This window comes from Grammomys surdaster, unplaced genomic scaffold (assembly GCF_004785775.1).
Source record: "Grammomys surdaster isolate TR1022 unplaced genomic scaffold, NIH_TR_1.0 63, whole genome shotgun sequence".
Lineage (NCBI taxonomy): Eukaryota > Metazoa > Chordata > Mammalia > Rodentia > Muridae > Grammomys > Grammomys surdaster.
The window spans coordinates 23,596,534-23,613,454 of NW_021604565.1; the positions used below are offsets into that span (position 1 = coordinate 23,596,534).

Consider the following 16,921-nt stretch of genomic DNA (forward strand, 5'->3'; position numbering starts at 1 on the left):
GGAAGGGAGGAAGGGAGGGAGGGGGGAGGGAGGAAGGGAGGGAGGGGAGGAGGGAGGGAGGGAAAGAGGGAAGGAGTGAGGGAGTGAGGGAGTGAGGGAGTGAGGGAGGGAGGGAGCAAGGGGGAGGGAGGAAGGGAAGGAGAGAGAGAGAGAGAGAGAGAGAGAGAGAGAGACTATGACACAATGTTATGAGATAGAGGAATCTCCAAAAATGCCTTTGAATTTGATTCTCGAGCTCACCCACTGCTGGGCATGGACTTACTTTTTTTGGAGAGACCCGTGAAGAAGAACAAATAAAACATTTAGCCAAGTATGATCTTCATTAAATGTGTATCCTTCCTTTATCTTTCTACTCAGGCTTCATCTTTCAATTCCTTTTACCTTACCTTCCTGGCTTCTTTTCATTCTTGTTTTCTTTTTGATCTTGGTTTTCCATTGTTTGTGAATAAACTCAAGGTTTCATATGTGTTTGGCAAGAACTGTACAACTGAGCTACATCAAAACACCTATAAGATTTTTCTGTAACAAGGTGAGAACTCACAAACAATGACTTTGCTTTTTAGGCATCAAAATAAATACTGGTTTGGGTTAGATTGGAAAAGAAAGAATTGAATCCATTATAATTTAATCTGATAAACTGGTAATTAATAATTTTTCCTAAAGTGTTATTAAATTATATAAGATATCACTGATTTTTATTGATTCCTCCTTCCTCATCCAGCCAATATAATACCTTGGTGAGGCTATCAATTCTTGAGATCATCAGTGTATAATTTAATCATAAACATGCATAATCTTTTAATCTCAGAGAGTTAACATTTATTTAAATCTTCACACAGTTTTATATATTTTCATTTTAGGACAACTTTTAAATATTAAGAAAAACTTACTTGTACAGTTGGGCAAACTTCCAGACCATGTTCCATTGGCAGTACACTGTCTAACAGAAGGTCCTGAAAGGATATAGCCTTCAGTGCAAGAATAGATGACAGAACTGGAAAATGTTGTACCATCAATTCGAAAGACTTTCCCATTTGCTGTTGTTCCTGGATTACCACATTGTACAGCTATAAAACAAAAAGTTAATGAGTATGTTTAAAAATAATGTAAACAATAATCCTTCCGCAAAGACTTAATGACTAATGTCCCTTTATAATTATCCAAAGAAATACTAAACTTCTCCAAACTTAGCTGTGAAATATCTTGATAAGCAGTAAAACTCAAGATGTTGATTTTGCTGGCTTAATTACTGGATTTTAAATCAAAATAATATTTTTAATCTATTAGCAGCATCAGTATTTTTGTTACACCTATTGCAAATTTGTAAATTTTGCACCTATTGTAAATTTGTTTAATTAAAGAGGGTTTTTGGTTTTTATTTCTTTTTTAAAATTATTTATTTATTTATTTTATGTATATGAGTACACTATTGCTCCCTTCAGACACACCAGAAGAGGGCATCAGACACCACTGCAGATGGTTGTGAGCCAACATGTGGTTGCTGGGAATTGAACTTGGAACCTCTGCAGCTTCAAAAACCATGATAATTTTCTTTTGTCTAATAACAAATTCATGAATAACAAGAATGTATTATGTCTGTAATTCTTCATCACATCAATAATATATATATATATATAGTAATCTGTTATATATAATTTACATATTGTATGTAACCATGAATATCTTATATAAAATATAGAACATTTGCTGTGTTACAATTTCTTTGTTTAAGCAAATAAGCACATTAAAAAAATCAGAGTAAATAGAAAGCAATTAACCTCTAGTAATCAAGTTTTCAATAAAGAATCACAAGCTGCAATAGTTTTAAAAAGTAAAGAGGTGATAAAAATATATACACCACATGATCCAGCTATAATACTCCTCAGCATGAGCCTAAAGGGTTTGACATCCAACTCCACAGACACTTACTTATCCATGTTCATTGCCACTTTATTTACAAAAACTAGAAAATGGAAACACTAAATGTCATTCAACTGATGAATAGATAATGAAAATGTGGTATATATTCACAATGGAATAATATTCATCAGTAACAAATCATGACCCTTACAAACAATATTATTTGCATGACATGACTGAGACTCAGTATGCCAAACCCCAGAGGTCCTGGATTATCTGTAAATCCTAACTTCAAATCTCTAGATGTGGGTACATCATATGGGTTTTGAGTAGAAACCAGGAATGTAAAAGGAGAACATAATATGGAGTAGGTCTTAAAGAGGAATAGTAAGTTACAGACGCTATAAAGGGGAAAATGGGAATATCTAGTGGGGAAAAACCCGAAGGAGAATAATAGAGGTGTAATGTTTGAAAGAGACACCAGAAACTATATGTTTATTTAAAATTGAAATTTTTAGATAGATAAATAGGTAAATGATAGATACATAGACAGATAGACAGATAGACAGACAGACAGACAGACAGCAGATACACAGATCGACAGATCGACAGATCGACAGATAGACAGATGATAGACAGATAGACAGATAGACAGATAGACAGACAGACAGACAGACAGACAGACAGATAGATAGATAGATAGATAGATAGATAGGAAGGTATATGATTGATATGAATGATTTGAGGTGACAGTGTTCCACCAACAGCCACAGAGTACCTAAGCAAAATTCTCAAAGCCAAGCATAGAAAATCTCTTTTTGGGTTGTTGGTCAGGGGTTTTCAAAAGACCCCAATAAATAGAGGCTATTGCTTTTGACCTTGTATACCTCCCAGGAACTAAAGGGAAGAACATATTGCTGAAGATAACACATGCTGTGAACATGTGACATAACGGAAGCCAGGTGGAAAAGACTCTTTCCTACGGTAGCAGAAAGAGCTATGCAAGACATCAAGGAAAACAAATCAATAACTAGAATGACAAGATATACTGAAAGGTGAAACAGTACCATATCCATCCTATTGGCAATCCACTGCCATTTAATTGGACTTAAGGTCAACTTAGTAAGAGGAAATTTATAATTGGTGCTGTAAACTACCCTACTACTATGGTTGGTGAAGCCATGGATCTACAAAGAGAATGATTTCATTGAATCAGTTTAATTTCTAATTGTATTCTAAATCCTCATCCTTATATCCACACATAATTGTAGTTATCACCTATCAACAAAAAAGAAAAAGAAATCCTTTATTTTTACTGTAGGTAGATTCAGACTTTTATAGAAAGCCATGACTTATCATATTACAGAGAATAAATTACTATGCGATTCCAAGACCCACTGATGTATATACAACAGACAATAGAAAACCTATTTATAAGGCTTTTGAAACATCATTGATGTCACCAGAATGAATGCAAGAGGCAGATAGGACCAGGATGAGTGTTCAGATAACGTTCATTTTCTCATAGCACAACACTGACTAGGTTTCAATGTTTTATCAATTCATGCAGTCTTGGCAGGTAATCTGAAAATGTATAATATGTAGTACTCACATGGTGGTGGTAACTGACAGCTTTCTAACTGGACCTAAGGCCTATCCAACCGGAAGTAAATACTGTCTGGTGCTAGAAACATGGACAATGTCCTGAAGCTAGTGTGTTCATGAACATTATAAAAGACAATTTAGTGAGGTCATAGACCAACTTGCCATATCATCTCTACTGGAGTCTACATCTTATCTTTTTTTTTCTTTTCTTTCCTTCCTTTTTCTTTCTTTCTTTCTTTCTTTCTTTCTGTCTTTCTGTCTTTCTTTCTTTTTTTCTTTTTTGCTGTTTTTCTTTTATTGAATATTTTCTTTATTTATATTTCAAATGTTATCCCCTTTCTAAGACTCTCCTCCGGAAGTCCCTATCCATCCCATCCCCCATGCCCCTGACTCTATGAGAGTTCTCCCCAACCTACTCACCCACTCCCGCCTTCCCACCCTGACATTTCCCTACACTGGGGCATCGAACACCCTCAGGCCCAAGGTCCACTCCTCCCACTTTTGTACAACAAGGCCATCCTCTGCCACATATGTGGTGAGAGCCATGGGTCCCTCCATGTGTTCTTTTTGATTGGTAGTCTAGTCCCCGGGAGCTCTTGGGGGTCTGGTCGGTTGATATTGTTGTTCTCCCCATGGGGGTGCAAACCCCCTCAGTTCCTTCAGTCCCTTCTCCAACTCCTCCATCGGGGACTCTGCACTCAGGACATCTTATCCTTACACCCTCAGACAAGTGTGGCTACCATTCTTTATTAATGAAGCTTGTTTTTTACAGCAAATAGATATCATTATAAAAAAATCACAAATGGACACAACAGAGAGACCTGATCATGGGGAACCCAACACCAACACCGCCAACAGGTATAATTATAACACAGTTCCTTCATTTACAGCTCAAGGACTATCACTAAAACTGGGCTGGAAAGACTCTAAGGGCTAAGAATACCAGAAATCCAGCACTAATACATTTTTCTTGTGAAAACAGTTACATAAATAAGGCCAGAACAATGACAGTATCAGTAGACGTGTTAATATGGAAGCTGAGTGGCGGGTCAATTTCATGGATTTCCCACCCGTAAGAAAAAACTAGGCAAAAATGATGGCCTAGAGATGGAGAATTAACCTATCCCAGGGATGAGACCCTTATTGGTTATCCAACACAAAATGGTAGGTTCTGAAACCATATGCACAGCAACAATAAAACTGACTCAACAAGCTGCATTTATATTTACATAAACTTATGCACACTTACACATACATACATATATGTACATGCATGCTTGTGATGCAATATTTTTTTAAAAAAACAGCCTATCAAGTTGAGAGGTGTGGATTTCAGTAAAGTTGGGGTGACAGTATCTGCAAAGAACTGGAGGAAACCAAAATAAATAAGAAGATAATGTAATTTTATTTTAGTTAAAATATATTTAAAATAAATAATGTTTTGTACCATAAGATTCTTTTCTATTTCTGTTAAGTAAAAATTACAAAATATCATTTTGTATCACTTCTTTAATAACTTCATTCAATTTAGTAAAGAAATCCTCAGAAGTAAAGTAATATATCAGATGATAAACAATAAATATGTAAATATTTTGTCATATCACATATCTTCAGTGATTTATCCACAATCTCTATTAAAATTGTTAATTTTTACAGAAATTATAATCAATATATCTGTTATTCACGCACATATTCACGAAAATGTTAATATTAGTCTTTGCCACATCTATGCAATATTTTGTTTCTCATGCAATATAATGGCTTACATTATTCATAAAGAATGATGCATCTTGGTAGCACCTTAACAGTCATTACAATTAATAATCTCATGCAAGACAATTAAGACTCTGAAAAGCTGGGTGTCTATTTTGTGCATTTTATTCAGCTACTGCATTCTTTATCTGCACACTGTATATCATCTGAGTTGCTATTCTTTCTAAAGATTGCTAGAATCAGTCAAGCTAATGACAATAACTATCTTTATTAGACCATAAATACTAATCGTAAGTATGATGAAAATATTCTAAAAAGAGTCAGTCAGCAGCAGAAGAGCATTTTATTGGAACCAATTTCCTGTTTATAAATCAGTGTTTGATGCATCATCAAATAAGTCTTGTAAGTATCATTGCAAGTTGTGTTTTCAATATAAAGCATTTAAAAAAATAAACTAATTCCCAAAGGGAATTTTTATGTACACTTCAGCATCCACCTAATGTTAAGCTACGTTAATATCAATTTGGAATATTGAATATTATCAATCCTAGTAACAAAAGTTGTATTCTGTAGATGGTAACTTGGTTTAAGTATTTTTATTCCTTTTATACAAGCTTCGAAAATAAAATAAAATGGTATAAGGTTAATGTGAGAAATTTTATTTTTATACTATCTATATCACAAATAAATAGGGTAAAAATAAGTTGCTGGATGCATTTTTTAAATTTTTTCACTCAAAATATTTGAAATTTTGTTATTGGTTTGAATGACAAAAGATGTTTCAATGAAATTAATATCTTCAATAATTCTCTGACAAAGAAGTATCAATAAAATATTGATATATTTAGAATGGGAATTTGAAACATAATAATTTTTAATAGTATCCAAGTGAATTTGAATAGACATTAAATTATAATGCCATACTGCCAAGCCTTTTATTGCTATGAAAAAGTACCTGACATATCCAACTTAAAAGAGGAAGGATTTGCTTTGGTTCACAGTGTTAGTGGATTTAGAATAACACCAGATGATTCCACTATTAGATAACTGTAATAAATGAGAGTACCTTGGTGGTCAGTGGGAGAGGCAGAGCAAAGATTCTTCCCTGTTTCTAAGGTGCTAATCAGGATGATGAAGATAACTGAGCCTACTTCCCTCTCCTAGTCCAAAGCCATATTCATGCCTGAAGTCTACATCTTTGTTCATCCTGATTCACACCTTACAAACAGTGATTATGAGAGTGATCAAGGGACTTTGTTTATTGGCTTGGTTGTTCCTGGACTATTTGCATCTATTGTATTACTTGTTCCTCAACCTAGAACTGACCTTTGTAGCAGTATATTCCCCCCTTACATTTTACAATAAACTTGGTAATTTGGGAGGAGCTAATGTGGGAGGAGTAAGGAGAGGAAGAGGAGAAGGAGGAGGAGGAGGAGCTAGGAGGAGAAGAGAGATGTAGGAGCCATGGAGAACCACGCATGGGTCCAAGATGGTCCTGGGTAACGATTTATATGCTAAGGTTAGATGTTGGGAAACAACTCTAATTATGTGGGCAAATTGTTAATTGAGCATTTCTAAATATATAAAGCCTTTGGATAATAATTAAGCTTTAGAGTTTCATTTCTACCTGGTACTGCGTGGATGGTGGGTATTGTCTGGGGTTCAGCCAAGCTTTGTGGAGACAACGTGGTAGATTGGCAGAGCCATCTCCCACACTGGCGACTCGAGGGTGCCAGGGCTGGCACTTCTGGCTGGCCTGAGCTGCAGTTCATGGTATCAGGCCTTGTCTAGTCGGGAACATGGTGGCCCCATAAGAACAAAGCAGATTGCACCATGCCATTTTAAATTTTAACCATAACAAGTGCGCCCAATGTAATTAAAATGGTATAAAAGCAGATTAGGAAAAAATAAAATAAATAAGTAAAAAGAAATAAATGTTGATAATTACAAAAAAAAAAATGATTCTTCCCTGTAGGTCACAAGGAGGGAGAGAGGAGTAGAGCCAATATTCCTTCTTCAGATTTATTCACCTTCCTATCTACTTCTTAGAACTAGGCCATTTGCATAATTCTGCCACTTCTCAATATTCTACTCAAATTTAATTTATTAGTGGCTTCATGAAACCATTGCAGAGATCAGAGCTTTCATGATCTACTAGTGTTACAGAAAATAACCTCATGGACACACTCAAAGATATATTTTAATAAATTTTTGATTCAGTGCAGTTGATAACCAGACTGACGGGTGATAAGCACTCTCATTCAACTTTGACTTGAGATTACCTTTGCACTCTGGCTGTCTCCCAGTCCAACTACCATTGGATAAACATGTTCTTTCTTCTGAACCATAAAGAATGTATCCAGTATCACAGGCAAAGCGTACAGTGCTTTTAGTTCTGAAATCACTTTCCTGTCTGGAGCCATGACCGGGTGTACCTGGATCCCCACACGTACCAGTCGTATCACCTGCATTCAGAAAAGTTCAAATTAATTTATTTTGATATGCATTTATTATGTTCATTATTTTGGCCAATGGTCAATTTGCGATATACATGCTATTTTCACATAATTTGAATGAATGGAAATGTATCTCATATTTCCCATCTGACTATAATCATAAGAAGAGAAAGCACAAATAAAATAATGCTTTCTGACTATTTTTTATTTTCATCACTGAATATTTGTAGATATAACTGAAGAGTTACAGATATTTCATTATTATTCCCACAATATTGTTAATAACAGAATGGATAAAATTATATAAATGACAAAAATATATACTCATTGGACAATGTATTTATATAAAATTTTAAAAATTGGATTCAGTGATTACACAACTCATTCTCTGAACCATCTTATGATTAATAATATTTTAGCTCTTCTGGATCTGCTGTGAGCTAGAATGATATAAACAGCATAACTGAATTATTCCTAAGAATTACATTTTATCCCTTTTAAATTTCCTCTTGCATAGAGATATCAACTACATGATTTTTTCCTCTATGAAAATATAGAAATAAATTATAAACAACCTTGGATTAAAAGTTGGGAATCAATTACAAATAGAATTTCCCTCATCACTGTCATTACAAGGTACTAGTCCTTCGCTTTCAGTGTTAGTACTTTCTCACTGTCTACATTACTTCAATATTTCTAATCATAGTATACATAGTCATGATACAACCACACACACACAGACACACACAGAGAGAGAGAGAGAGAGGGGGAGAGAGAGAGAGAGAGAGAGAGAGGATTATGATGATTGTGATGGCACTTAAAACACTTTCTGATACATATTCTATGTGGAGTCTCTCTATAAACTTCCAGTTTTTAAATCTATGTTATGATACTAATTATTGCATGCATTTTGAGACCACTATATTACTGTTAGTGATATGCAGCAGTTTAATCTTCAATGCAATACTGGGTTTTTAATATACTTTATAAAGGAAAGGAGGATGTCTGTACCATTGGTCTCCTAAAAATTTACTTATTATGAGTATTTTAGATAAGACTAATTATCATAGAATACAGTTTTTGAATTACACTAAATAGTAGATTAAATTTGAAGCCCCAAACAATCACTGCCACAATTTAGAAGATTTGAACTCAATCACTTCACCTTTCTCACTTCTATAGAGAAAATAATATAAAACTATTCCTAAAATTATCTATACAATCTATACCAAATTAAATTATATAAAAAGGGTTGATTAACATATAAAATTGATTAATATGTAAAATTAGACAATTGTAGAAAAAGAGTATTATATCTAGGTAATGGATGAACATAAATAGATATCTAACAATTTTATGATATTTCTAAAGAAACAAATAGATTCCACATTGTCCTGAAATGCATTACATACTCTATCAATGGGATATTAATAAAAGATAATTTTATTAATTTAATTAAATTTTTATATTCATTAATTTAAAGATAACTGCTATAGTTATAGTGAATAAATATATATTATATTAAATAACTGAGTTTGGTATTGATAAATAGCTTTCATAAGACTCACTAAGTCATTTTAATTTAAAGCACTTAAGATTTGTTTTTAATTTGCCACTAAGTAAGCATTGCTTAGAAGGAAAGAGAAGTGAATTCTGATAAACATTACTCCTATATCTTTTCAACTTTATGAAAATCAAAGTTGATATGTACTGAAATAGAATATCTATACACTCATTATGAATTCATACTGAAAAATAGTCTAAAGTTACTTAGTTTTTTACATAGGACACAGACACAATCCAAAACAAATACCTGAGAATTAGCATGTAGAGCTATGTTTCTCAACTGTGGCTCATGACCCTTTTGGAAAGTCGAATGACCCATTTGTAAAGGTCACATATTAGCTATCCTACATATCAGATCTTTATGTTATGAATCATAACAGTAACAAAATATAGTAATGAATTATCAACAAAAATAATTTTATGGTTGTGGGTTAAGGGGTCACTGTATTAGGAAGTTGAGAACTATTGATCAAGAAAGTTATCATTCCTTTGTTTTTCGATTCACATTCTCTTACAAGCATTCAAATAAATGTTTTTCAGTCTTCACTCACAAAGTTTTAAGAGAGATGTTGATGTCCTTAGAGTATGCTGTATGGATTAGTAAGCATAGTAAATTTCTGTCATATACAGTTCCATTCCACTGGTACCTGAACAATGAGGTTGAGATCCACTCCAATGTCCATTTAACTGGCAAGTCCTGGATGCCTGGCCTAGAAGAGAACGCTTTCCTGTGCAGGAATAGTGAACGGTTGACCCAAAAGTATACTTCTCTCCAGACAGGACTGCATTAGGAGGAATGCCAGGGTGTCCACAGTCAATCACTACAATACATAAATTTTGAATATAAAATTTTTTTATATCTCCTATCGAACAACCTGAATCAGCTTGTTTACAAAATAAAATTAAATTTTCTATTCCAGCATGTCAAAGCATTTTTCCAGCCAGTACTCTGAAGACCACATGTGATCAAAGTCAGGTATGACTCTAGATGAATATGGGTTCAGTCAGTACCAACACACCTTGTTACAGTAAAACAAACATGGTTGTATACATTTATCTTACAAGTTCCTATTAAACTCATCCTCAGGATGACTCATTTAGCCTAATAGTTACCATTACTATGACATAAATTTTATGTTTAGAAAGCTAAATTATTTAAAGTAGATGCATCTATTTTTCTAGAGTCTTTAATATCAAGCATATGTTTATCTTACTTATGTTTAAATTAACCTTTTGACATTGAAACATAACCTACAAAATTTACAGTTGAGTAGTGAACATTTTACATAAATAAAAAGTAAGTAAAATTTGATAATTTTATGTCCATCTACCTGCAGGTCTGGCACCAATTCATTCTAGACGTTAAACAAAAGAAATAACTCAGAGACTTCTTGACATTCAAAATGTTTCTAAGCATCAAAGAATCAAAATGCAAATAATTGTAGAAACTTCGAGAATTAGAGCATGATCACTATTAAATTAAGCTTATAAGAGCATACAAAGCTATCCATATCTAGAACAATAAAATGTGCAAAATGAGATATGAACTCATACACACACACACACACACATATACACGCACACGTTAGGTAAGTAAATTATTCAAATCATTGTGTTAGACTACTAAAAGAAGTAAGATAAATTTTGTTCCACAGGTCAAACAAGGACATTAGTTACATAGAATCAGAAATTTTATAGATATGTTAAATCTTTGTTTCTCCAATAGTTGACTAATGTTGCCAAACATTTCCATTAACACTTTCTTCATAAACATAAAATAAATCCTTCTTAATAAAACATGAATATAAAATAACTTTATTATAACTAAAGGTTACTTGGACAATCATTTTATGACATTTTATAAAAATTTTCTATATCCTATCAAGTCAATTTGAGATTGTCAATTGTTTGAATCAGAATTATATTCACTCCAGTTTCAAAACTTTTGACTTATAACTCTTAAGTTATGTGTGTGTCTGTCTGAGTGTGTGTGTGTGTATGTGTGTGTATATGTGTGTGTGTGTGTGTGTGTATTTTCTAGCACTAGTGCAGAGGTCAGAAGACATCCTGTTTACAATTAATTCCTTCCTTCCCCCTAATAGCTTAGAGACAGAGTCTCTATTATTTCTGCTATGCTGTGACTTGCTAGAGCTAGCTTTCCTGTGAAATTTTCTCTATTTGACTGTAGAAATACATGAACACATCGACAACATCTGACTTTATAATACATAAATTTTGATATTTGAATTTAGATCATTGTCCAGAAGGCTTTTTTACCTGATAGAGTGATCTCTCAAAACACATTAAATTATTTTAATGCAAATGTGGAATGCACACACAGGGACACACGATGTATGCATGCATAATTGGATTTATATTCTAAGATTTAAAAGTTTTAAGAAGTGACCTTCTTTAAATCTCCAAGTAATCTGAAGAAACATCATTTATAATATGAGTATGGTACTTGTGTCTCATCACCTGCTCCCTTAGCCAAACCCAAAGAATGATAGAGTAATACCTATCATATTAATGTTTCTTGTGTAACAATTTTCTGTAATAGTAATTCCTACATCTTGGAGGGAAACTTATTGAGACACATTGTATTTATCACAGAAGTTCCTTTTGGTCAGGAATCAAAAACTGAAACTGATCAGATTCTATAGATCTCCCTTTCCCCAAATAAATATAAGCAGCAAAGACTGCCTAGAGACAGTCTCAGACAAAGAGATAAAAGAGGCTCACATCAGCCAAGCAACCTGAAAGAAGCAGAGATCAATAAAAGGCTCCTACCATCTAAGCTGCCACTTTTAAGTGACAGCCTATAATTGTCTAAGCTTAAGAGAGTTCTACAGTACACTCTGGGTTTCTAGCTTTCTTGAGCTGTCACTCATGGTAGACTTAGGGTGAATTACCTGACTATTAGTCATTTCTGCTCATGTTATAACCTCCCACTCAATTTCTTGTACATAACCCTATGAATCATTTTCATGTTGTGTGGGTTCTCGATCAGGGCTGAGTAGATGTCTGTTCCATTATCTCTAGGAATAGTCATAATATTATAGAAGATTTTTTACATTTTAGAAAATAAAGTGATATAAAAAATAATTAGTCAGTGAATTTTTGAAATAAGTGAACATGTGTTTCTGAAACAAATTAATTAAGTCAAGGTAATTTCTTCTGGTGTATAGACTGAGTTATGGCAATAAACATCAATATTGTTTCCATGACATTTTTTATAGGAACAATTCATATTATCTACTTACTGATACATTCTGGTAAAGGTTTATCCCATTGTCCATTTGGCTGACATATCAAAACTGAAGAACCAAATAAAAAATATCCTGGGTTACAGTCATAGAATACCACAGTGCCATAGGTAAAATTCCCATGTTCTATTTTGCTTTCTCTTTTGGAATTGGCTGGAATTCCAGGATCAGAGCAGTTTACCACTAAAGAAAAGAAAAAGTTAAAAGTTAGTTTAAGAATAATATAAATATACTTAGGTATAACTCTGTTGATTTTTTTAAAAACTTCATTCCAGAAGTGAATGTAGTCAAACTGAGTACTCTAGAAATTTAGTTAATCCTGGAACTTTTGATATAATACTCTGATATTTATGTAGATGGACACACAGGAAAAACTGTAATAATTTTGGGGACCATAGTAACTCCTAAGAATTCTACTAAATATAGATTGAAGAAAGATCTCACTTGCGTTGTTTTTGTTAACCTCAGTAAAATTGGAGAAAAATTATTATTTTTAGCAAAATGAATTTTACCATAGTTCATTGAAAAATAGGAAATCACTAAAGTATTCTCTTTAATCTGTAACTATCAGATAAACAATGAAAAGAACGTATGCAGACAGCATGGTAATCCAGGAATATTTTGTAAAAGTACAAAAAAAATGAATGTCAAAAACACATTTCAGGAATCATGAATAGAAATTCAATTGAAAACTATATATATACATGTTCTCCAAATTGCTGTGATCTAATATCAGGTAGAAAGACAGCCTTACAGTTTTATACAGGCTAATGTGAAAGTGGTGAAATGTCACAGCTCTCATCTGTAGACAAAGAACTACAGGAACTAATGACGGCTGAGAGAGGTCATTGATGTGCCCCCTAATTTGTTAAGCAATGCAGAATGATAGAGTAGTAAGCCCTATATACATAAATATCATAAACAAATTCTGCCAGGTGTATTTACATATTTGTACATAGGAGAAAGAATCCCCAAATTGAGAGTGAAGAAGGGACATGGCAGGGTATGAAAGGTACTGGAGCAATGGAAGTGCAGGGCAGAAATGGTGGAATTACAGTTCGAAATGAATAAAAATAAAATTGAAAATAAATAACATTTAAAAACATGGAATGAGATCCCACCACTATTATTTATTTATTTTATAATTCCCTACTCTTCTGCTTGAGCTCTTCAGCTGTATCACCTATGCCTTTATAGACGTATTGCTATCCCAACCCCAGTTGGACTATCGTGGGCTGGTTACCTTTGCACATGGGCGGAGGATGGCTCCACTGCCTGTTGGCCTGACACTGTGCCTTTGTTGGCCCTTGCATAAGATACCCAATATTGCAAGAGAATGTTACCACATCATTAAAGTTGAACCCATTTCCACTTGTTCTTCCATAAATTGGACTACCAGGGTGACCACAGCTAACAGCTAAATCATTGGTGAAAGGAGAAAAGAAAATAAAGAATATCAAATATCACATGACAATTATCTTTAGTCAATTCAAAGTAGAAAAACAAATTGATATGTGGATACACACAAAGTACTTTTCACTAACAAAGATGTAAATAAATCAATAAAACAATATATTAAAATACAAAAACTATTTTAGATTTGTGTGTTTTCCCTGACACTATGGCTGATAGTGGGTTGTGCTTGCAGACAGGAGCCTAGCATGGCTGTCCTCTGAGAGGCTCTACCAGCATCTGACTGAGACAGATATAGATACTCACTGCCAAACATTGGACTGAAGTCGCTGACTCCTATGGAAATGTAAGAGAAAGATTGAAGGAGCTGAAGGGGATATGAAATTCATAGGAAGACCAACAGTATCACCTAACCTGAACCTTTTCGGGAGCTCCCAGAGACTAAGCCTCCAACCAAAGAGCATACATGGGCAGGTCTGAGCACCCGGCACATATGTAGCAGAGGTCTGCCTTGTCTGGTCTCAGTGGGAGAAGATGCACCTAATCCTGTAGAAACTTGATGCTCCAGGGAAGGAGAATGCCCGGCAGGAGGGAAAGGGCATTGGGGGGAATGGAGTGTAGAATTCTAGTGGTAGAGATCAGGAGTGGGGCAACATTTGAGAACATAAATAAATAAAATAATTAATTAAAAACTAATAAAAATAAATAAAGAATATTGTGCATTTTTAAAACATTGCTTTCCTAGTCTGGGTATATGTGTATGTGTGTGTAATATGTACATGTGTGTTTGCACATATGTGTGAGGGCATGCGCATAGAGGCCAGACAAGGGTGTTGAGCATCATACTCTGTGACTCTTCACCACATTTCTTGTGTATTGACAAGACAGACAGTCTGCTAGTCCCAGGAATCCTTCTGTCTCTACATAAACCTCTGGTTAGAGACTCAAGAGAAACTATTCTTTACTAGCTACATTGGTATAGGGACTAGAGCTCAATTCTTCACTGTTGTTTAACAAGCATTTTTTAACCATGAAGCATCTTTCCATCCACTAAATTATAACAGTTTCAGTAAAGTGCTATATGTTTCATATTCTGATTTTGTTTTAGTTAGGTTTTTTATATTGCTCTTCTGTTTATGTCCTGAAATAATACTAAAATACAAAAAATAAATAAAACATGCAATGACAGAAGTTTCCATCTGTAGATGCCTGTAGCAAATATCAAATGATAAAATTTAACTTTAACAGCTAATTTTAAATGCTGAGTATTCATATTCATATTTCAATATAATTGGAAATAGCTCTTCTGATGTTATTTGAGAAATAAATCATTAAAATGGATAGTAAAAAAGAGTGTTGTAATCTTAATAAGCCTAGTTAATACATACAATGATCATACCACATGATGCTATCCTAGAAATTCCAATCACGTTTTGAAATAAACCATGCTAATGTTCTCCATTCCAGTCAGTCCTTACTGGATGTTTTTATATATAATTTAATACATTTACTTGGAAATTACATGTTCATTAGAATTATTTAGATCCTTTTTATGTTATGGTTCTTGAATTTATCTTACGAGGTGCTAGGTTTCCCCAAACATTGCATTTCTAGGAACTGTTTTACTATGTAGCTCACTCTGTTAACCAGAGCCGCCCCAGCAATGATGTTTCATAATTAGGCACAGAAAAGATCACAGCTACTTTTAGTACACTCTAAATGACCTGGGGGAAACTATTTTTCAGCTGTATTGTTAATGTCAACCTGCTAACTTGGAAATTTAACTGCATCTTATTCTTGTTTAAAGTTATCAATAAAGAAACCAGTTTCATCCTGAGAGTCTATTCTCATTTACAATTTTAATTATTCAAGCAGAAATACAGTGGTATAACATGCTCATGTTGATGTCTATATTGCGATTTACTAAACAATATGTTTGAAATATTAATGTTAGTAATTGGAGATGAACATTTAAGAGTGTATATATAATTAATGTAAAATTAAATAAATCACCTATCACGTTATATTCATCTGAGCAATAATGGTAATAAGGAGATATAATTATCACTATTAAGCTATAATCTTACTTTTTATGTAGCAGTGATAATAAATATATAATATTTCAAAGTTAGAAATCCACAAAAATATGGTTGATGTAGTCACGTTCATCTCCAATAACTGTCTAACAAGGGAGGTGAAAGAGGCAGAGGTCTGTTTTTCTTGAAAGATACAGAAGTCATGGGGCAGGAAATTGTCCAAATACAGGTAGTTTTAAGAGATTGGATAAAAAAAAATGAAGCAAATATCTACTTTATACTTCACAGCATTCTGGCCTATCCCCTCACTTTGACTGACTTAGAGATGATGATCTGGAAAGTTCTGTCAAAGGTAAAAGTGTGTAGGCCCTGTATAAACACTTGCCTATCATGCAAAATGCTCCACACGAATGCATGCACACAAAAAAGGACTCATGCATGTACACGAACATAGACATGTTGTATTGTGTGCAGTGTAAGTCATTTCTGGTATAGGTGGTACAGTTCTAGCCTGAGAGAGTCAAGCATCAGTTTTGAGCTCATTAAATAATTACCAGTCGGGTATCTTTTATCCCCATTCAAGGTATTTCAGCCCACAAAGCCTCGCCAACCTGACCAACAACCAGTCACATGAAACTCTCACTACTTGTTGATTTTAAGGTCCTCATCCCTTTTCCGCTTGACTGTTCCACACAGAGGGCCTTCCCTTCTTTCCTCAGTATTAAAGTTTGTGTGCTTTCTCTTCATTAAAACAATAATAAATGAATGTGAGCAGCATGATTAAATTCATACTTCATGTATGGAAAGAGATTCCTTATGACCTCATAAGTATACCTATGACTATTTAAGGATTTAGGATAAAGTTAATAAAATATCTCAAACTCCATTTAATTAATTTTGTTTATTTTCTGTGGTACAGAGTTTTGAGCATGTGTGTGTGTGTGTGTGTGTGTGTGTGCGTGTGTGTGTGTGTGTTACACAAACAGTATTTACAAAAGCCAGAGAG

At 33.9% G+C, this 16,921-nt stretch overlaps 1 protein-coding gene across 3 annotated transcripts in view; it reads right to left on the reverse strand.

Annotated features, from left to right (window-relative positions):
- The window catches only part of Csmd3 (CUB and Sushi multiple domains 3), a 1,130,934-nt gene that overhangs the window by 44,908 nt on the left and 1,069,105 nt on the right, over nucleotides 1-16,921 (reverse strand). For all 3 annotated transcript variants that reach the window (XM_028765583.1, XM_028765601.1, XM_028765593.1), the window contains 5 exons: nucleotides 13,710-13,883; nucleotides 12,464-12,649; nucleotides 9,848-10,021; nucleotides 7,461-7,643; nucleotides 891-1,067 (listed from right to left, as the gene is read on the reverse strand). In XM_028765583.1, the coding sequence (XP_028621416.1) occupies nucleotides 891-1,067; nucleotides 7,461-7,643; nucleotides 9,848-10,021; nucleotides 12,464-12,649; nucleotides 13,710-13,883 (894 nt within the window). The remainder of the gene's footprint in view (nucleotides 1-890; nucleotides 1,068-7,460; nucleotides 7,644-9,847; nucleotides 10,022-12,463; nucleotides 12,650-13,709; nucleotides 13,884-16,921) is intronic.